Consider the following 21,091-nt stretch of genomic DNA (forward strand, 5'->3'; position numbering starts at 1 on the left):
GCGTCAGCTGACGCGAAGCCCCGCCCCCGCCGCCATTTTAACTAATGGCACACCGAAGGAAAGATGGCGGCCCGTTCTCAGCCCCTCCCCCTTCTGCCCTGATACCCAGCGAGGCGGAAGTGCCCAGTCCGCCATGACACCTACAGAGGCGGAAGGGCGCCAGTCCGCCATGACACCCAGCGAGGCGGAAGTGGCACCCAACAACTGCTGCAGAGGCCCATGGGGGAGCTGCAGGAGGCTCCCCAGGGGAGGGGAAGGGAGGTGGCGGTGCCATACAGCCCCTGCAGCATGGGAGGCCCAGGCCTCACCTCTCCCATTCCCCCCCCCGCACCCCAGAGGGGGCCCAGCCACTGCTCCAGGTCGACCCCCCCCCCCCCCCCCCCCCGTGCCGCATCCCACTCAGCCCAAAAGAACCCAGCCTTTGGCAGCCCCCCATAAACCTCCCCGCTCGTCCGGGCGGGAGGGACGGGGCCTCTGTCCCCCTCCCAGCCCCTTTCTGGCAAGGGCGGGGGACAGCTTGTTTAATTAAAGGGCACAATATTAGACAGGTGTTATTGGGCCCAGACAGTTGGGGCAGTTTAATTTAAACCTGTTCCTAATGGTCTTAAATTAAACATCCCCAGCAGACATTTAAAGTTAAAGGTGCAACTCTTGTTAAAAAGCATTTAATGAGGCAGAATTTTCTTGCATTGGCAAAGCTTTTACAGTGCCTGATAAAGCATCTCGATTCATGGTTCTGTTCTAAAATGGCAATAATGCACATTGGAAAACATAATCCCAACCACACATACACAATGATGGGATCTAAACTAGCTGTTCCCACTCAAGAAAGGTCTTGGAATCATTGTGGATAGTTCTCTGCAAACATCCACTCAACATGCAGGCGTCCGTCAAAAAAGCTCACAGTGTTATGAACAATTAGGAAAAGAATAGAAAAGACAAAAATCTATTACTACGGTATAAATCTCGCACCTTGAATATTGCATGCAGTTCTGGTCACTCCATCTCAAAAAAAAGAAAAAAGAAAAGATGATAGAATTGGAAAAAAGTACAGAGAAGAGTAACAAAAAATGATTTAGGGAGAGGGGTAGCTCAGTGGTTTGAGCATTGGCCTGCTAAACCCAGGGTTGCGAGTTCAATCCTTGAGGGGGCCATTTAGGGATCTGGGGCAAAAACTGGAGATCGAAGTTGGACTAGATGACCTCCTGAGGTCCCTTCCAACCCTGATAGTCTATGATTAAGGGGGATGAATCAGCTTCCATCTGAGGAGAGATTAAAAAGGCCGGGACTGAGGGGGGATACGGCAGGAGTCTATAAAACCATGAATGGTATCACAAAAATGAATTATTTATCCTGTCACATATTCCAAGAACCAGGACTCATCTAATAAAAATAAGAGAAGGAAGTGTTTTCCCCACACAACACACAGTCAATCTGTAGAACCTGTTGCCAGGGGATGCTGTGAAGGGCCAAAAGGATAAATGGGTTAAAAAAAAAAAATCAGAGAAGTTAATGGAGGATACATCCATCAATGGCTGTTAGCCAAGATGTTCAGGGACACAACCACTGTTCCCTCTAATTTTTCCCACCCATCTGCGGAATGAATTGTGTTATGTGCACCAACATGGAGGTGGTGTGTGACACATCACCTCCACATTGGTGCACATAAAATTCATGCAGTCGGCGTGGGGCAGAGGGGTTTGGAGTGTGGAAGGGGGCTCAGGGCTGGGGCAGCGGGTTGGGGTGCAGGCTCTGTTTAACACCAGATCTGTTTAAGTTGTTGTCTGTAAAATCCCGAAAAATAATCATCCCAACCTCCTCAATGAATTAACATTTCAAAGCGTTCATTATGCACTCTAAATCTGTCTCAGGAATTCTTTTAGAAGACAGATTCCAGTTTTCTTTTAATTGGCAAGCATGTGGCTGCGGTTTGTAGTCTGTGTTACTCTATCATACAGGCTCAGAAAGGGACATTGTCTTACCATTAGTATGCATCGTGCTTTTAGATGTTATACAAATTAAAAGGTAAGGTTTCCACCTAAAGCACCATGCATAGTTATGGCATAAGGTTTCCATCTAATGGCAAACAAATCTCCATTTCCCACTCACGGTGAATTCTCTTTGAAAACGAGCTTTATTTAGCAGTACAGTTCTCAGTAATAGCACTTCAAAAATTGAAAAAACAAAGTGAGGAACAACAAGAACATGCAAGTGGTGCTCTGGATATTAACACCTTACCTCGGGAGAAGGTTTGGGCTAGTTTCAAACTAACAAAGTCTCACGTCAAACCTACACGGATGAGTGATGTCACAAATTGAAGCTCTCAGTTATGACTTGCTTTGTTCCCTACAATGAACGGCAAAGCCGCAGACCATTCTCGGTTTACTAACCGCAAGAGCCTAAGGGAACATACTCTTGATGCCACTCTGATATTTAGGATCAAACACCGGTAACATTTATTTTCCAAACTGTTTTATTGAAATGTGCCAGTAACACAGGCAGCACAAAATAGGAACGGGAAAACAAATCACATGTACAATAATTTTAAAAACTGAAGGTATCTGGGAGACAGACCACTTCACTTCTCCCACTTGACAGGTCTTCGCTATGGGTAGCCTCTACTAAACTGGAGCATTAAAAAAAGGAATACAAGAACTTTTTGAAAGGCAGCAGAAAGAACGGAAGGAATCCCCTGCTCCTGGCCCAACCTGGGCAGCGCTTATGAGGCATGCTGAGCAGTTGAGAAGCAGAGTTTCAGCGTGTATGGGTACGGCCCATCTAAGACAGAACAAAACAGGATAAAGGTTTATTTTTTTGCCCCAGAGATTTACGTTTTCATGTCTAGCACCTTTTGGTAAGAAGGCTCTAAAAGCTCTTTATATGCATTAAGGCCCATCCCGCCCTCAGGGAGGTTAGAAGTATTATCTCCTTTTTGCAGATGGGTGGACAGATTAAGCACGTTGTTCAAGGACACTTAGCAAGTCAATGACAGTGCAGAGAATAAAACCCTTGAGAGTCCCAGCTCCCTCCTAGGCAGCAGGACCATGCACCCTCCCACTCACACTGTCTGTTAAGTGCAGCATGCTGAATTTCAGTTCAAACAGAGGCGTGAAGTGGGGAAGATGGGAACTCCCTCTGACAGAAGCCATGGCAATTTCAGATGACAACGAACCACAGTATTTATTGGACCAGGCTTCTGACCACATCCTGTTAAGACTCTCGGCTGATGCTTACAGTTGTTCGTATGGGAAGCTGCGATAAGCATCAGCAATCGTAACTCTAGTTTAACCAAGTCTGGCGGTGGACAGAATTACAGATGACTGTCAAAGAGAACAGGAAAGCATATGCTCCATCACTGTCCCCTGTTCCTGAACCCAGACTCACAGATTAAGACAAGAGGCCCCCAAAGCTTGAGTGCATGCACAGCTTACTTGGATTTTTCATCTGGTAATGGTTCAGGAATGACAGGGTCTCTAGCGCATCGCTTTTTGAATCCCATTCCAACAAACCAGAGGAGCTTCTTTCACCTGGACGGAACACTGGAGGTTACAAGTGTGCGTACATCACTATACAAGCAGGACAAGGTAGAACAGCACATGCTAATGCTCCACATTGCTATACAAGAGCTCTGGGCCCCATTCTCATCGGCCTCTGACACCTGGACCGGGAACACTGCAGAGGACGCTTCATGCAATGCAACAGCAGCTCAGAGGGAGCAGTTACACCCCCATTAAATGCATATTATTGCATTTACTCCTAAGGAGGGAGGCGTTAATTGTCAGAGTTTAAGGCCAGAAGGGATCACCAGATCATCTAAACAGCCATACTGGGTCAGACCAAAGGTCCATCTAGCCCAGTCTCCTGTCTTCCGACCGTGGCCAATGCCAGGTGCCCCAGAGGGAATGAACAGAACAGGGCATCACCAAGTGATCCATCCCCTGTCGCCCATTCCCAGCTTCTGGCAAACAGAGGCTAGGGATACCATCTAGTCTGACCTCCTATCACAGACCACCAACACCACCCAGCCACCCACACACCAAACCCAGTAAAAATCTGTTGGGTTGAATCTAGCAGTCTAACGGGATTGGTTCCACTCAAGCCATTTCCTGACCCACCCCCCATTTTTATATGCTCAGGTCCAAATCATGCACACAGGGGTCCGTTCACAGGTACTCATTCGTCTTCCCATCCCCTAATCCAGTCCTCTGATGGAAAGGCAGTGTAATACGGGGAAATCATGGGGAGCCACGCTTGCTCAGCAGAATAATTCAACTTCTGCTAATGCATGTTCATTCTCATCTCCCTGTATCTGTGGACAGCTTGCTAAATAAAGGATTGCTGGCTAAGGCTCTAAACCGCAGTTCAAGACTGCAACTCTTAATGACTAAAGCTGGGTGTGCCACTCAAACACAGCAGTACCACGCTATTTATCACCTGTGCCCCAACCTTACTGGCAGGAGGAGTAAGAGTGCACTGAAACCTGCATTCTGGACCTGACCGTCAAACAGCCACTCTCAAGCATCCCCAAGGGTTCCCAATACAATTTTGTTGCCCCCTTAGTTAGAAGCTCACCTCTGACTAAGCAACCATTTTTCCCTAGCCCCTAAGGGAAGTTTCACCATGTTTAAAGGCTTACTTACTTTTTCCTGAAAACACCTTGACAGAAGCTGGCCTCTTCGCTCCCAGCTCATCACAGATCTAATGGGAAGACAGACAAGTATTCAGAGATAGCAACACAACAGCTTTGAGAATCAAAGCGTAAATACAGCTCAATCATCTATAAGCCAAACTTCATCAAGGCCAATAGATTACAAATTTATCACTCGCTTAGCACAATGGGATCCAGATCCATGAGCAGGCTCCTCAGTGCTATGCTAATACAAATAATTAACACCCTTCCATGTACTCCAACTAATTAGACACTTTGGTTGCTCATTACAGTACCTATATCAGAATGCTCCAGTTAAAAAGTTGCAAGAGTTTTTCCAGTTCAGAAAGATACCACTGAATAGTTTGGGCATCATATCAAAACAGCTATTGTATGAGAATTTTACCTTTGCTTTTTTTTCAAACCACACACGCTATGGGTCACTGGAAACGTTCACAATTTACAGCATAACCCCGCATGCTGTGCCTTATGAAAGAACACCACTTACACAGAGCAAAACTCACTAAGACACAACATGGAAGGCTTCTGCTTTGTGCGTACACGTGCTCGTTGAGTGACAATCCCCTCAAGTTCTCAAAGTAGTTCATCAAATTAAGCCTCGACCACCATTTGAGGTCAAAATTCTTGTTTGGCAAGACAAGAGATGGGAAGTGACCCTGAGCAAGTCATAATGATTCAGTGGAAAAGGGTTACCCAGGAAAACTGGGTCCCATCTCATGTTCTAGCCACACAGGAACAATATCTACATCTAAGCTCATTATTACTGAATGTATCCTTTCCACTAGAACCCAGGAGAGTCCATCAGGATGGAGCTCCACACCAAACTAGGAACTGTACGCAAAAACAAGGTATGAGACTTAAATCTGAGACTGTACCATGAAGAAGAGGGAAGAATGTTAATCAGACAGTGAAGAGCTGAGGGCAACTGTACAGTCTAATAAAGTTTACCTCATAAAAGTTGTCTTCTGTCACCTCCAGAGGAGCATTGAAGAAGTGAAGCACGTTGCTGGGATGTTGGATCCTGTTCTTTGCTGCCTGCTCTGGGGTCGAAAACCTGTTATTTCGAGAGCCACTGAAGTCCTTGTAGCTGCACGAGCCATCCTCAAGCCCGTACGACTGACCAGGCATGATGGCTTGCTGCTTGGATACACTACAAGCAGAGAAAGGCACAGCTTGTCACTATATGCATAGCTTTCTGCTCGGGATCAAGCTCCCCACTAAGATCTCACCAGACATCAAGACCACAAAGCATCTGGAAAGAGACCCACCACACGTTCAGCTTCTGTCCAAACATGAAGTTGTTGTTGAGGTGGGTGATTGCTCGATCCACAGCATAGCCATCTGCCATCTCCACCATGGCTGCGCCTGGCTTGCTCTTCATGAACTTCACCTAAGATACAACACACTCTTGATGTGAGCACAGGATGTTTACATTCATTAGAGGGGAAATTTAGAAAGATCACATGGGTTTGAGAGAAAAGGTGGGTGAGGCAATATCTTTAATTGAACCAACTTCTGTTGGTGAAAGACAAGCTTTTGAACTTACACAGTTCTTCAGGTCTGTGTAACCTCAAAAGCTTGTCTCTTTCACCAACAGAAGTTCGTCCAGTAAAAGATATGTCACCCACTTTGTCTCTGCAATATCCTGCGATCAACACGGCTACAACGCTGCAAACAACCTGGGTTCTACACATTTAAACTAAACTGCTTCAGACTGATCCATTTCAGAGCCAGCTTTCAAGCTCTGCTTCTTAATTCACTTGAGTTTAGTGGATTGCTCCACCCATTCCTTAACCCCCATGTCCCACCACTTTGAAGACACAAACTCTTCCATGATCACTGCACTCTTCCAGTCAACCTTATGTCTCCAGAGACCGGGGATATTTTCAATTAGCCCGCTAGAGACTGTTTGCGAACAAGGAGCTATCCCATAGCCCCAGCATAACAGATTTATGCTTCTGGCTTATTTGAGCCCTGTTTGCTCAAACAGAGATCACAGGACACTGTAAAGGAGTTTGGTTTCACAGCCAAACTGCACAACACCAATTTCAAAGCCAAGCCCAACAGAATTGGTGGGAAGCAAGTAAGGCTACCTAGAAACAGAAATCACAAGCCCGAGCACAGGAACCAAAACTCTGCCAGACACGTGTAAAGGATCAAAGATATCAGTCTACACAAGGCCACGAGAACAAGCCATTAATTTCCCCCTCTCACCTTTTCTACATTCCCATAGAGGCAGAAGACATTGAAGACCCTATCACAGTTCATCTTGGACTGGTCTAAGCCGTACACCATTAGCACAGGGCTGTCAGCATGAGGGCCGTACTCTGGGGGCGGAGGAGGGGGAGGAGGATGTCCATACTGAGGGCCATAGCGGCTTGGTCCCCTGCGGTGGCCACCAACAGGAGGGCCCATCCTTCTCCCTTCATAGTGAGGTGGCGGAGGACCGTAACCCTCATCGTGATAATGACTGTGGTATCCACCATGAGGTCCTCCTGTGGAGACACCGGGAGTAGAGGCAACACGTGAGAGCCATTAACATTAGAGCAAGACACTCCCACTGAAGCTGGCTTGCACACCAGATCCATACCATATTCTGCAGGGTGGTCCCCAAGGAGAGGGGGCTGTCTCTGACGCTTGTTAGGGTTACCACCAGGATCCCCTAGAGAAAGAAGGATGGGTTAAAAATGTAACCAGAGAGGAACAATACTTCACTCGGTTGTACACCTGGGGTTTACCTGTATGCTACCAGAGTCATTTAAGTCCCTAGCTTCTTTTAAATCACAGTGTGACCCCTGCTGCCCAGGAGGTTTAAACCATTTTCTAGCCAACAACTCCCTCCAACATTTTAAGGGTCGTCTGGTAGGGGGAGATTAAACTCCTCTCTCCCACAGGGCCTCCACTTCACCTAAGGCCTGGTATTATGAGGCTTGACTCTCCTCAAAAGCCAAGGAGGGTTGGATCCAGTTCCCTCCAGTTTTCCAACCCTGCTCCAAGCACAGACTACAGACCCCTCTGGCTGGGGCAGCGCCGTCTCTGCTGAGATCCCAGCCACGGATCTACAACATGACACTGCCCTAGGCTAATGGGCCAGACTGGCCTATTTTAACAAGAGATTAGTTTGTAGGACACACATTTGCAGTTTCATTTGTTAGAACTACCGCCACACAGTCATGACTACAACTCCTATTTCTGAACCTACACAGACAAGTTACAGCATCTTGTAACGCAATCTGTGTCTGAGTTAAATGCTTAGAACAAATTCAGGACTTCCCAGCTTCACCTGACTAGAGAGCTGGGCGCGTTTCAAAGCGGATTACAAGTAAGGATGACTGACAAGGGAAAAAAAACAAAAGGAAGAGTGTCCCAGTTGATTTCGTGATTGAAACAATACTGAAGTACACCGGCCTCCAGGACACTGCTAGTTCTTTATAGCAATGGAAAAAAAAATAAGGCAAAATATCTCCCCACCCAAACACAGGAAGGGGGAGTAAGTGAGAGACTTATACAAGCATGGTAGCAAAGCAACAGTAGTAATAAGTTAAAATGAGCCATCATATACAATGCGTAACATTCATGTAACCGTACAGTTTCTTTGTTTTTTTAAAACACAACTGAGTTTCATACAGGTTTATTCCAACAATCAGTCATTACAAAGATTGAAAAGGGCTACTTACAGCAGGAGTACACAGTACAATGTCCATTGTCACATAAAAATTCTGTATTTCTCTTACCATTGGACGCTTCAACAGTGAGTTAGCACAGTTCTGAAAGATGGCGTCCCATCAAACATACACTGCGACCCTGCATCACATGGTTTCAGAGTCATAAATACAAGTCAAAGGCACAAAACTGCTACAAATTTTTTTTTAAAGTAAAATCTTTAAAAGGTCTCACAGATGTTTTGTCCTCAGAAGATATCAAGAAAGAGGACATAAAGGTGTATAAATGAGAGTGTTCCTTCCATGTTTCATCTCCTGAATTTGTGTGGTGCTGTAACAAAATGGTGCTTCTGGCTCTGTGTAGTTCTCCAGTGTGCGTGTCTCCTCTGTAATGGAATGTGCCTTGGGTCAAATGCCCCCGTTATGCACGCATGCACCAGACTGCACACCCCAGCTACAGCCTCTTAGGTATCTGTGTGCCTTTGGTTTGTTTTTGGTTTTTTTGTCTCCACTTGGCGCTGATATGTTGGCAGCTGAGGACTGCAGGAAAGCAGTATAACAAAAAAACTGCCCTCCCAAACCAAACCATGTTGATATGGAGAGCATCCTATGTCTTGGATGGCCACTGAGATCTATTCCATTCTCCGAAATGCGCTGGTGGACTTGTTTTGAGAACCCTCTGTTCTGTGTTTCCTAGTTCTGTGTACATTCTTGGGTTCAGAGTTTTGTTTGGTTTTGATTAGTAAGAATAATGTCTGCTGTGGCATGGTGCGCCTCTTTCTCTCTCTCTCTCTCTGTGCTTGTAGATGTTTCTTGGACCACGGTGTTGTGTTCTTGATGTAATGAGCTCAATCTGCTGCTGTTTCTGGTACGTAAGGATGATGCATGTTTTCTCCAAGAAGAGCTAGTGAGATTTCTACACTGTGTGGTGTGAGGAATGTGCAGAGGCAGGCCACAGCCAATTCGGGACGTCCACTGTAGTACGGTCCCCCAGGGTTATATGTAATAACTGCTCAGAGCTGGGAAAGGCCAGGATAATACACCACCCTCGTTTCCCAGCCTCATGTCAAGAAAGCCAAGATGCATCTAAATAAATGCACAGCCCTGCAACTAGCCCCTGCGGCTCTGCACATCTTCTAGTTATGTACCTTGGAGGAGAAATTTGTTTATGTTTTTGTTAAGTCATGTAATGCCATTGCTTGCTTCAGTATCTTAGTAAGTTTTCATCTTTTAAAAACAGGGGTGTCCACCACGTGGGAGTTACTCCAGCCTGCCAGGCACTTACTCAGCACCTTGGGCCACACTGCGCAGGGGCCCTTGGAGGCTGCACGTCTCATCATGAAATGAGTAGGAAGAACTGCCTTTTGAGGCAATAATACAGCATGGTAGGGACTGGCAGGAGTCCTAAGTAGCCTTCCCAAGATTCCTTAGAGGGGACAAAAGCAACCTCTCTGAAGGGAAAACACCCAATTTTGGAGGGACCCTCTCAACTCGTATCAGCTGGGACCACAAATAGCTCCACACCCTGGTTTTAAAACACGAAGCAAGACAATACTGCCAAGCAGATTGTACCATTTTTAAAAAAAAAAAAAAAATACAGGGAAACATAAAAGATGCAACCACTTCAACTGATGCGAGAGCTGCTCAAACAGTAACTCAACACCAGCTGCTTATTTCACACTCCTCCACACAGTATGCATAAGTTTCAAAAACCCAAGCAAGGGGTTTCTAGATAAGCTTTGACCATAATTGTAACAGTATGAAGTAGAGATCTATGGCTGCAATCTGAATAATACATATCACTTTCGGCATCACACAGATTCTGTGTAACTAATTTGCAGCACTCAGTTTGGAAAGGAAAGGGATCTGTTCCTCAATGCTTCCAAAGATGGGAGCAGACAGTCTTTTACAGATTTTTGCATTTCCCTCCATGTTCAAGTTACATTTGTATAAAATGTTCACCCACCCACCTGTGAATTATAACCCAGCCCCACATTCCACTATCCTTTAGCTGTGTGATAACTATCCAACAGCTCAAGGAGAATTTTCTTGTTACTTTCCAGCATAATGAAAAGACTAGCAATAGTAACAGAGCTCAGTTTTGAAAGTGAGGCACAAACAGCCTGTAGCTGCATCAGCTGACAAGCTGTAAATCTCCCATGTAAGAAAGCAGTGGCACTAAGCCCTTGCTTGCCCCTGAAGACTACCCTTGCCCAGAAACTCCTTAAGCCACTTATGCATAGGGTTCCTTAATTCCTAACATTTAACTGATGAAGTTAGGCAGCAAATACATAGCATAAGCCACCTGTGAGACTCCCTGGTGACAAATGTTTGATTTTAAGATAAACTGAACAAGCACTCTTCCCCGTTTTGCATTGGCTTACATCATGTTTGAATTTAGGTACCTGAAGTTAGGAGGCAGGCCAATGGCATTACATAACATGAGTCAGATATGAAGTGCGCGAGTCAACTGACAAGCAAAGTTTGTGTATAGTTACAAAGCAGTCCATCAAGGTTACCTTGTCCACTGAGATTAGGGTTTGTGTAATCCCAGGTGTCCTGGTCATTCTTGAACACATTCAAACGTGTGGGCTGCAAAAACAACCACCCCTACCATTACTCAATTTTGCATGGTGAGAGTTCTAGGCAGGACAGAACAATTTAAAAAGCTACAGGAGATGGCCATGCTACTGCATCTTTCACTCAAGGATCTCAAAGCAATCTTCACACTAAATAAGCCTTACAGCTTCCTCAAAAGTTAGATAATTATTCCCATTTTTTTTTTTAAAAAAAAAGAGAAGTGACTTGCTCAAGCTCACATGGGAAGTTAGTGGTAGAACCACGTACAGAACCCACGAGTCCTGGATCCCATTCTCTTGATCTAACCACTAGAAGAAAACTCTTCCTCCCAAGGATGTAAGGAGAAAGCAGGAGTCCAAAGTTTCCTGCTCTAACGTCGTCTCCCTGTTTATTTTTACATCCACACAGAGGTACAGGTCTGTATTTTCGATGAGGACAAAATTGTGAAAAAAGTTGGAGCTCGAGAGAGTTAAGCTAGCTTTTCCACAACTCTGCTATATAATTGTGCACATGCTCTGCATTCAATCCAACATACTGACAGGTGCAACTCATCAAGTACCTATCCATGTTTTCAGTTACACTTACCTTGGCATATTCAATCTTTAGAGTGCAACACCCAGAGTAAATATCAGCACCATTCAGAGATGCCTTGGCTCTCTGCGCACTCTGCACAGAGTCAAACGTTTAGTACATTAAGGAAATCTTTAGAATACTTAGCATATTTAGTACAGACATGCGTAGCAATTCTTTAGGAGCAGGATAATTGATCCAATCATGAGGAGATCCTCACATATGCAGGTTGCTAATGTCTGCTGCCTGCTTTTTTCTGCTGTTAAAAGGGCTCCATACACCATTTTGTGCTTGCATAACACTTTACAAACCATACACCCCCCCCGAGTATAATCATCATCTCTCTTTTGTTGCTGGAGATTTAAAGGCAGAGGGATCAAAGTACTCTTGTCCAGAGTAAATAGTCAATAGTAGAAGCGAGTACAGAACATTGTTGCTCTCAGCTGCTTGCTGTAGTCACTAAGGGACACCCACAATAAGAGTAGTGAATTTTCATATTATTTCTAAATTAAGCATCTTTTGTTAAGGACATACAAGATGCAAGTCCCCTGTGCCTACATTCAAAATAACTTCTCACTTGAAGTATAAGCATCCTGACAAGAAAGCACTGGAGTGAGAGGGTTTCTAATCTGCTAGAATCTGCACACTTCAACAGTTCAGTCTGAACTCAACACTAAGTTAGGATCAACTTTAGTCGGGAAAATATGGACAAACATTGAAGAGCACGTGAAAAAGGATATTCCACCATGGCCTGGACCCCATTCTTCCTGAAGATAACAATCCTTTGCACAGGACCACATGGGTTGCAGATGGTATACAGCACGTCCTGTGGAAGGGAAAGAGACAAGATAATATAGGAAACACTTTAAGAAGAAAAGGAGTACTTGTGGCACCTTAGAGACTAACGAGTTTATTTGAGCATGAGCTTTCGTGAGCTACAGCTCACTTCATCGGATGCACGAAAGCTCATGCTCAAATAAACTGGTTAGTCTCTAAGGTGCCACAAGTACTCCTTTTCTTTTTACGAATACAGACTAACACGGCTGTTACTCTGAAACCTGACTTTAAGAAGAGTTTAAGAAATGACATTGCAACAACAGCCTAGCTTTTCAGCTCTAGAAAGCAGACTGCAGCAGACCTTTCCTGCAGCATCATCACAAGATGTGGCTACAACTGACAGTCTGCATTCAAAAGCACTGGGATAGCAAGATCACTGCAACTGAGGATTGAGGTTTTATAGCTACAAAATTTGCACAGCATGCATAGATATTCTACATGGCTAGCTAGTAATTTTTCTTCATCCAAATCTGCAATATACACTCTCATTTTGATTCAGTGTAATCATTATTCCCTTGCATTTACCTTAGAATATCCCATTTCTAAGTTAGGCGGGCTTGCACAAACTAATTCAGATACTTAAAGCAAGACCACAAACAGATGTGGGTTAATTCTCCAACATGTCTCAAACTTCCTCTTGCATTGGTATATGCAATCAAGTACTTGGGCTATGATGCATTCTGCAAGGATGGACTCAGATTGCCCAGGGTTAGAGAGGTCTGTCACGCTAAGGGAACCTGGAATTAGAACCACCACGCACCGTTGTAATCGAATAGATGGGGTTTAGGATAGTGAAGAGCAGCACATTGTTGACTCCTCTTGAATCATCTGTGTCTCCAGGGCGGGATATTTTCTGACTGGTGGAATAGTTGACAAATGCGGGGTGCCCTGCTATGTAGATCTGGTTGTCTGCTGCGTAGTTCACAGCATTGCAAGCACCGAGAATATCCTCAAATTCCACCAGGGCCTGTCTCTTCTTAGGCATCACCACCACATAACTAGGGAGGAGAGAACTTAAGTTAGCTTTCAAACATACAGCAAATGGAGAGCTGGCTAATTAACATTTAACTGTACTAACTACTATTGTTTTCAGTGTCCAGCTAAAATTAATGCAAGAAGAAATGTGAAGGCTGAAATTAGTACAGAATCATACATGGATCCAAATTTCCCGCTTGATGAATATGTGTTTTCCTTACCTGATGGGCCCAAACTCCTGCAGGGCCTCCACAAGATCAGCTTCCACAACACCATCAATCAGCCCCCTGATGTGGACAACTGGAGAAGCAGGAGTTTTGTGGGGATCATCATAGTTTTCCTAAAGGCACAAGGCAAATAAGTATTTTAAAAGATGTTTTATGCTGTCTGACTCAAGCTCACATTTTATAGCCTTAATATGTAAGCACCTGCATTAGTCTGCACCTTAAGCACGAAGAGGGGTTTTTGAGAACTTTAAGCTAACGTGACTGAAACAAGAAAACACACACATATCCTTTTTGACTGCCAAGAGAGACCTTGAGGATTCAGGGATGATAACCCTGCAGAGACCAGACTGCTGGAGGCGTGTAGACTGAGACACTCTCCATCTGCCAGCTCCACTTGAGGCCCTGCTTTAGGGTCAGTGAAGATACTCCAGAATGCGGAGGGACAGCCCCGTGAATCCCTACGTGGCAGGGAAGCGTCATGCCTTCACCCTAGAGATGATGCCAGGCACTGAGCCCCCAATGCATTGGACAAACGATCTTTTTATTTCCCTCTACCTAACGCTACAGAAAGACCTGCAAAGTGTATATGGGGGGGGGGGGGGGAGGAGCCTGTGTGCTGCCAGACACCACCATCCCCACAAGCTTCCCCTGCAGGCCTTGGCCTATGGGCAGGTCTCGTCTTTGGCCTATGGGCGGGTCTGGTCTCTGGCCTATGGGCACTGCCAAGAACAGCAGGTACCAAGATGCCCAGATCCTCCCCCCACCCCTCCATTTCTCCCTTGGGTTTGGATGGTGACAAAGTCCCCCTCTGGGCCCTGAACTCGCCCCATACCCCACTGTCCCCCATCTGCCCACCTACCATCTCCCTGCCCACCTTCCCCCCCACTGGCCCCACCACCTCTCCACCATCACCCCCCCCCATTCTCCTCTTATCCAGCCCTCTCCCACTTCCCTGCCCTTCTGCCCCCCCCCCGGCCCAGGACCCATCTGGGTCCCATTCCCAGCAGCCCCACCCTTTGGCTGCTCAGCCCCCCTTCCTTCCCCCTCAGAGCCCCCCCCCTTGGCTGCTCAGCCCCCCTTCCTTCCCCCTCAGAGCCCCCCCCTTGGCTGCTCAGCCCCCCTTCCCCCCCCTCAGAGCCCCCCCCCCTTGGCTGCTCAGCCCCCCTCAGAGCCCCCCCCCTTGGCTGCTCAGCCCCCCTCAGAGCCCCCCCCCCCTTGGCTGCTCAGCCCCCCTCAGAGCCCCCCCCCCCTTGGCTGCTCAGCCCCCCTCAGAGCCCCCCCCCCCTTGGCTGCTCAGCCCCCCTCAGAGCCCCCCCCCCCCTTGGCTGCTCAGCCCCCCTCAGAGCCCCCCCCCCCCTTGGCTGCTCAGCCCCCCTCAGAGCCCCCCCCCCCCCTTGGCTGCTCAGCCCCCCTCAGAGCCCCCCCCCCCCCTTGGCTGCTCAGCCCCCCTCAGAGCCCCCCCCCCCCCGTGGCTGCTCAGCCCCCCTCAGAGCCCCCCCCCCCCTTGGCTGCTCAGCCCCCCTCAGAGCCCCCCCCTTGGCTGCTCAGTCCCCCTCAGAGCCCCCCCCTTGGCTGCTCAGCCCCCCTCAGAGCCCCCCCCTTGGCTGCTCAGCCCCCCTCAGAGCCCCCCCCTTGGCTGCTCAGCCCCCCTCAGAGCCCCCCCCTTGGCTGCTCAGTCCCCCTTCCCCCTCAGAGCCCCCCCCATTCTCGGGCCCCCGCCCCTCCCCCATCCATGAAGCCCCGCCCCTCAGGGGCCTCCCCACTCACCCCCCAGTCCCCGCCCCGGGGACTTATCCCCCTGGCCAGCCCCCTCGCTGCCCTCACCCCTCCGGCCGCTCCGGGGCCGCCGCCCCCCCCCCGGGCCATGCTGCTGCTGCTGCTGCTCCGCGTTCTCCGTCTTCTGGCGCTTCGGGGCCCGGCCGCCCTCGGCGCCCCCGCCGCCGCCGTAATACCGGCCCGAGCCGCCGCCCCCGGCCGCCGCCATCTTCACCATCTCCCCACCCCGGCCGCTGCCCTCCGCGCTCTGCGGACCCCGCCACCGCCGCCGCGACATGGCGCCTGAATCGGAGCCTGTGCCCGGACACGCCCCTATTGGGCCGGCCCCACGCCACTCAGAGCCCCCTCGACGCTCATTGGCCAGTCCTTTCGCTTGGCCAACTGCCACCCCGCCCTCCGTCGCCATTGGCTCAGCCATCTCCTGCCCGCCGCGCTGTTTCGGCCGCTCTCCTGCCTATCATAGCCCTCACCACGCTCCATTGGCTGCAAATCTCGTCTGTCCTCCCGCCCACCGAGCTGATTGGCTAAGCTTGCTGTCTATCTAAGCGGCTTCCCGCCCATCTTCACTGTCTTTCACAGACTCCGCCTTCTTCTACAGAAAGCCATTGGCTCGCTTCAGCCGCTTCCGACACTCCATTGGTTAATCAGAACGTCACTCAAAACACCCTTGATCCTGATTGGTTTATCTGCTCAACGCTTATGCCGCTTCAGACACTTGATTGGTTAGTCTGCACGTCAGTCAATAAACTCTGGGCGTTGATTGGCCTGACCGTGTAGCTCTTCTGCTGCTTCCGACACTCCATTGGTTAAGATCAACGTCATTCAACAAATTCTTCACTACGATTGGCTCGTATTCCTGCCTGTTAATCCTATTAGCTATTCGCTCACCAGCGAATCCGTGCCCTGGCCATGCTCACTGGCTCATCCGACTGCCTGTCAACTCCTTGGCGCGCCGTCCTGCTCCAACCTGTCTGCTTCTGGGCTCTGATTGGAGGTCAGCCTCGACCCCTGCGTTTCATTGGTGTCTCCTGCTGGCTTGGGGCGGGCTGACCAAGAGCGGGGCCGTTTCGCTCGAGGCCTTGGCGGAGCCCTCATTGGTGGGAGGAGTTAGGGGGAGGGGCTCAGTCAGGAGGGGGGATTGAGGGGGAGGGGCTCACGGGGGGGGGGGGGGGGCTGGCTTGAGGGGGAGGGGCTTAGCCAGGAGGGGGGATTGAGGGGGAGGGGCTCACGGGGGGGGGCTGGCTTGAGGGGGAGGGGCTTAGCCAGGAGGGGGGATTGATGGGGAGGGGCTCAGTCAGGGGGGAGGGAGGTTTTAGCCAGGAGGGGGGATTGAGGGGGAGGGGCTCAGTCAGGGGGGAGGGAGGTTTTAGCCAGGAGGGGGGATTGAGGGGGAGGGGCTCAGTCGGGGGGGGGGGGGGCTGGCTTGAGGGGGAGGGGCTTAGCTAGGAGAGGGGGTTGAGGGGGAGGGGCTTAGTCAGGGGGGAGGGAGGTTTTAGCCAGGAGGGGGGATTGAGGGGGAGGGGCTCACTCAGGCGGGGAGGGAGGTTTTATCCTGGAGGGGGGATTGAGGGGGAGGGGCTCAGCCAAGAGGTTGGAGCCTTGTGAGACCCCAGGGCCAACGGGGGCCTGGGGTTGCATCAAGCCCTGGGGAGGCATGGACTCTGGGCCGCCCCAAGGCCATCACGGCCATGGGCTCCAGACAGGGGCGAGGGTTGCCTCAGGCCCCAGGAAGCCAGAGCTGGGGGGGGGTCACCTCAAGCCCCAGGGGCCCATGGGCTTCGGCCTAGGGGTCTCCTCAAGGCCCAGCCTGGTTACGGTGACCAGATGTCCCATTTTTAAAGGGACAGTCCTGTTTTTTGGGACTTTTTCTTACATAGGCGCCTATTACCCCCCGTCCCGTTTTTTCACAGTTGCCATCTGGTAACCCTAAGCATGGTGAGGTTTTGGCGTTGTGGCGACATTTCACCTCTCATCAGCTTATCCCCGAGAAGCTCAGCTCATTCATGGTTCAGGCTCCCTCTCTCCTTCCATAGGATCTTTGAGGCCATGAGGCAGATCTGAGCCTGGATCCCTTACCACGGCAAGAGCTGTTCTACTGCGATGTTTAGCAAACCCGGCAGGATCGTTTTGGTTTGGTGCTTTTCCTTTTACAAATCAAAAACCTCGAAAATTTGATACAAAAACCTGTGTGAAAACCACTTCATGGAACCTCAGCTCTGCCCATTTTGATCTATACACTGAGACCGTCTTTAATTGCATCAGTACATTCCATTTTTTTTCTCAAGCCTCCTGCCTCACTCAGTGCACATGCTGGACAATGAGAAGGGGATGTCTCCATCTGATGTCTTGAGCTTAAATTGTAAACTCTTTGGGGCATGCACGGCAGTCGCCTCACTGCATGATGGGAGTCCCTGGCCCTGGTACACCATGGGCGATGTTGTCTTACTGGGGAGGCCAGCCCCTAGCAGAGAATAATGACATGAGGCACCCGGGCTACAAAACCCATGAAGGACTGCAGCGGTATTTCCGAATCAAAATATTTCCTGGGTTGGCTGAAAAACTTTCTGGTTTGGGGGCATTTGTTTTATGTTTTAAAAAACTGAAATTTACCAAGGGAAGGAGACACTGTTCATGAAAAAAATCATTTAATCAAAAACCCAATTTTCCACCAAAATAACCTGTCAGCAGCAAACTTTTGACCTGCCCTAATCACGCAATGCACAAGTACTCCTTTTCTTTTTGCGAATACAGACTAACACGGCTGTTACTCTGAAACCATAGATATGGACAGAGTTTTACAGGCAACCTTCTCTTTGGCATTTCCTGACTTTCAAGAGCTTGACTTTGCAACTTTAACATTATTTTAATGTAGTTTTTGGTATGGAATTTGCAAAACAAAGAAATGGCAGCTTGGGGCACCATTTTCCAGACAGCCACAGAACACTGTCTCAAAGGGGCCAAGGCAGAGTTAAGGAGATACAGGCAATCTTTGGCATTCATTGATTTGTAAATTTTAAAACTCTTTTTAATGTAGCTTTTTCAGGCTGGGAATTTATTAGTGTAATGCCAAGGTCCTGCTGGGTGGGAAGGTTTAAAGACAAGGATCCCGCTCTAATTAATTTACAACTATGCTGATGAGATTCATTTTCCAATCCTGTAAGCCAGTCATCACTTTTACAAAATAACTTCTAGTTGGAGAGCAAGGTCCCTGTACAGTTCTTGCCTATTTCTCCTCTGCTTTCCACAAACCCCACATTATTATATCTCTGCAGCTGGTGGTTTCTTTCATATGCCAAGAGAACATCTTTACCCAATTAAGGAGGTTAAAAAAAAAATGCTTTCTTGTGGGAAGCATTTTTTCCCCAACAGAAAGGGACATATTTAAAACAGCTCATCCCAGCTGACGCATCCTGCCTACAGCGCTTCAGAGATGGCGAGGTTTCTACAGAGGGGTAAGACACGAGCAATTATGCTGATGCGGGAACAATAAAAGCCATTTGTAGGGAGTTATGGGGTTGGGAAGGGTTCTTGCTGAGAGGCGACAGGCTGCTTCCCTGCTGCAGATAAGGAGGAAATGTATTGCAGGGATGATCAAAAGGAGGATTAAACCTAGCAAGGCCCTTTAAATGTCAAATTCTCCTTTATGCTTTTAAGTGCTGGGTTAATGACCCTGGATTACCGTATTTATCCTCAGGATAGAGACAGCATGTGTGTTATTTGTGGCATCTATTGTGGTAAGTGCTGGACATACAGTTTTTAGGCCACGTCTACACTACACAGCTGACGCTGGCATAGTGTAGATACAGCATGTGCTGACAGAAGGAGTTCTGCTAGCTTAGCAATGCCAGCTCCCTAAACGACATCAGCTGAGCCAACAGACGCTCTGGTCTGTCAGCACAGTTGTGTCTACACTGGAGACTTTGCTGGCATAGCTAAATCAGCTGGCGGGGGCAGGGGGGTGTGATTTAGGTCTAGCCTACCCTAAAAAAGGTTTAGTGGTACCCTCAAGCCATCCTAGAGCAGACGCAGCGTCTACAAACAGCAGTGCGCTTTTGCCGGTATAGTTTATACCAGTTCCTTGAAACAAAATTAGCTACCCTAGTAAAAGGACTTTTTCTCAGTATAACTTTGTCCATACTAGGGCTTTTGCGGATATAAAATGGTCCTTAAAAACAAATCACACCCCAGCCGACATTATCATACCAGCCAAAGTAGACCTGGTCTAAGAGACAGTCCCTGCGCCAGCGAGCTTCCAGTCTAAATAGACAAGACTGCGAGGGGGTGGGGGGCATGGAGAGGGAAAGTGATTGGCTCAAGGTCAGAGATTTCATAGATTTTGGCCAGAAGGGACCCTTAGATCATCGAGTCTGACCTCCTGAACCACACAGGCCGGAGAATTTCACCTAGTTATCCCTGTATCAAGCCCCACAACTAGTGGTTGGTTAAAGCGTCTCGGCCAGAAAGGCAGCCAGTGTTGATCTGAAGCCATCAAAAGACAGAGACTCCATGACCTACCTTCCCTAGGGAGTTGGTTCCCCATGGTTGATTACCCGCACTGTTAAATCAAATCGGTGCTGTATTTCTCAGCTGAATTTGTCCGGCTTGGACTTCCATTCTGCCTTTCTCCAGGAGACGAAAGGTCTTCCAGCAATAGGCCGGCCATTTGTCCCGTGGTAAGCTGGGCGGCCCTATTTGTCTCTGGCTTGTCCCGTGTCCAGTCGTGAGACAAAAACCAGGTGTGGCTTTGTCCGGTCTCACCTGCGCCACTTGAGATCATACCTGGATGGATGGGATCACACAGGTGCGGGTGGGCCCCGGCGGTTCCCAGAAGTACCAGAATGTCCAGTATGCCGGGGCTGCATCAGCAGCTGAGGCAGGATTCTCCTGACTCTAAGCCTAGTGCCTTATCCAAGAGATCACTGCCTAAAAGCTTGAGAGGGGAGTCATGTGTCCACGATCCAGTCCAGCCTTGGCCTCTCTGCTGAGGCTGCCAGGGAAGTGGTCTAGTGTCAGCTTTGAGGGTGGGGGTTGTAAAGCAGACACAGTCCTGTTAGGAAATGCATTGAGACACCCCGCACTGGCCCAGTCACTCACTAGGATTCAGGCTGGTGCTTTAGAGGTTAAAGGCTCTGTGGGAGGCGTTGGGTTTTAAACCTGTGGGAGCTGCAGGAAGTGGTCAGCTCTGCTGCTGTCTGGATGGAGAGATGCTGGACTGGAGTCATGGGGATCATTCAGCAAAATGAGGCAGCGGGACACAACCTCCCGCTATGGGTATTTCCAGTGTCCTCACCAACCCAGCCCACCTGGGAATGGCTGGGGGGGACGGACAGCTGCTCCCTCCCGCTTTTCTTCTTGACTGGAGGGGATCAGTAGCTGCAGCTGGCATGGGAGGAGCCCGGGGCTGGCAGCAGCATTGTGGGGAGCTGAGGATGGAAACAGCAGGGGACTGTGGGTCTGGGCTAAGGTGCTTTCATAGTACCTGACTCTAGCAAGCTCTCTAAACTGCCTGGGGTTTAAATCCAACCCACAATTCAAGCAGGAACACAAGTGAGAGGAGATCGGGTGACAGTTGCCTCTCCTCCCTGCCCGCCTGTGTGAGCCCCTCACAGCTGCGGCGCGGCTCTCCCGGACCCTCCCTTCTGAGCAAGTTCTCCCTGGGGTGCAGCTAATCCCTCCCAGATGCTCTGCTCACGGATGGGCTGAGCTCCCTGCTGGTCCACATGCAGCCCTCAAAACTGACAGCATGCGTCAGGCTCCTGGAAAATGCCCACCCTCACCCCCCACCCTCAGGTGGA

The 21,091-nt window shown here is 49.0% G+C and overlaps 1 protein-coding gene across 2 annotated transcripts; it reads right to left on the reverse strand.

Annotated features, from left to right (window-relative positions):
- Nucleotides 1-2,455: 2,455 nt before the first annotated feature.
- On the reverse strand, nt 2,456-15,575 carry HNRNPL (heterogeneous nuclear ribonucleoprotein L). Of its 2 annotated transcripts, none has more exons than XM_037884381.2 (13): nt 15,345-15,575; nt 13,515-13,633; nt 13,079-13,316; nt 12,222-12,307; nt 11,497-11,593; nt 10,851-10,923; nt 7,260-7,331; nt 6,884-7,164; nt 5,938-6,059; nt 5,618-5,819; nt 4,641-4,698; nt 3,432-3,539; nt 2,456-2,778 (listed from the first exon to the last, which is right to left on the reverse strand). In XM_037884381.2, exons 1-13 carry the CDS (start codon nt 15,384-15,386, stop codon nt 2,720-2,722), a joined length of 1,557 nt encoding a protein of 518 aa, XP_037740309.1. In that variant the 5' UTR covers nt 15,387-15,575; the 3' UTR covers nt 2,456-2,719. The 2 variants fall into 2 exon arrangements, with proteins under 2 accessions (XP_037740309.1, XP_037740310.1); XM_037884382.2 differs by having other exon boundaries at nt 3,432-3,527; nt 15,345-15,571.
- Between the last annotated feature and the right edge of the window lie 5,516 nt (nt 15,576-21,091).

Source organism: Chelonia mydas, chromosome 23 (assembly GCF_015237465.2).
Source record: "Chelonia mydas isolate rCheMyd1 chromosome 23, rCheMyd1.pri.v2, whole genome shotgun sequence".
Classification (NCBI taxonomy): Eukaryota; Metazoa; Chordata; order Testudines; family Cheloniidae; genus Chelonia; species Chelonia mydas.

Bases quoted from the DNA above. Each gene is read 5' to 3' on its own strand.
- HNRNPL (XM_037884381.2), bottom strand. From the start codon at position 15,386: ATGGCCCGGGGGGGGGGCGGCGGCCCCGGAGCGGCCGGAGGG. The intron at 11,594-12,221 runs ATATCCTTTTTC...AATGTACTAAAC, and splicing joins GGGGTCCAGGCCATGGTGGA to GTTTGACTCTGTGCAGAGTG. The intron at 3,540-4,640 runs GTAAGTAAGCCT...TGTAACCTCCAG, and splicing joins CAAGGTGTTTTCAGGAAAAA to TGTTCCGTCCAGGTGAAAGA.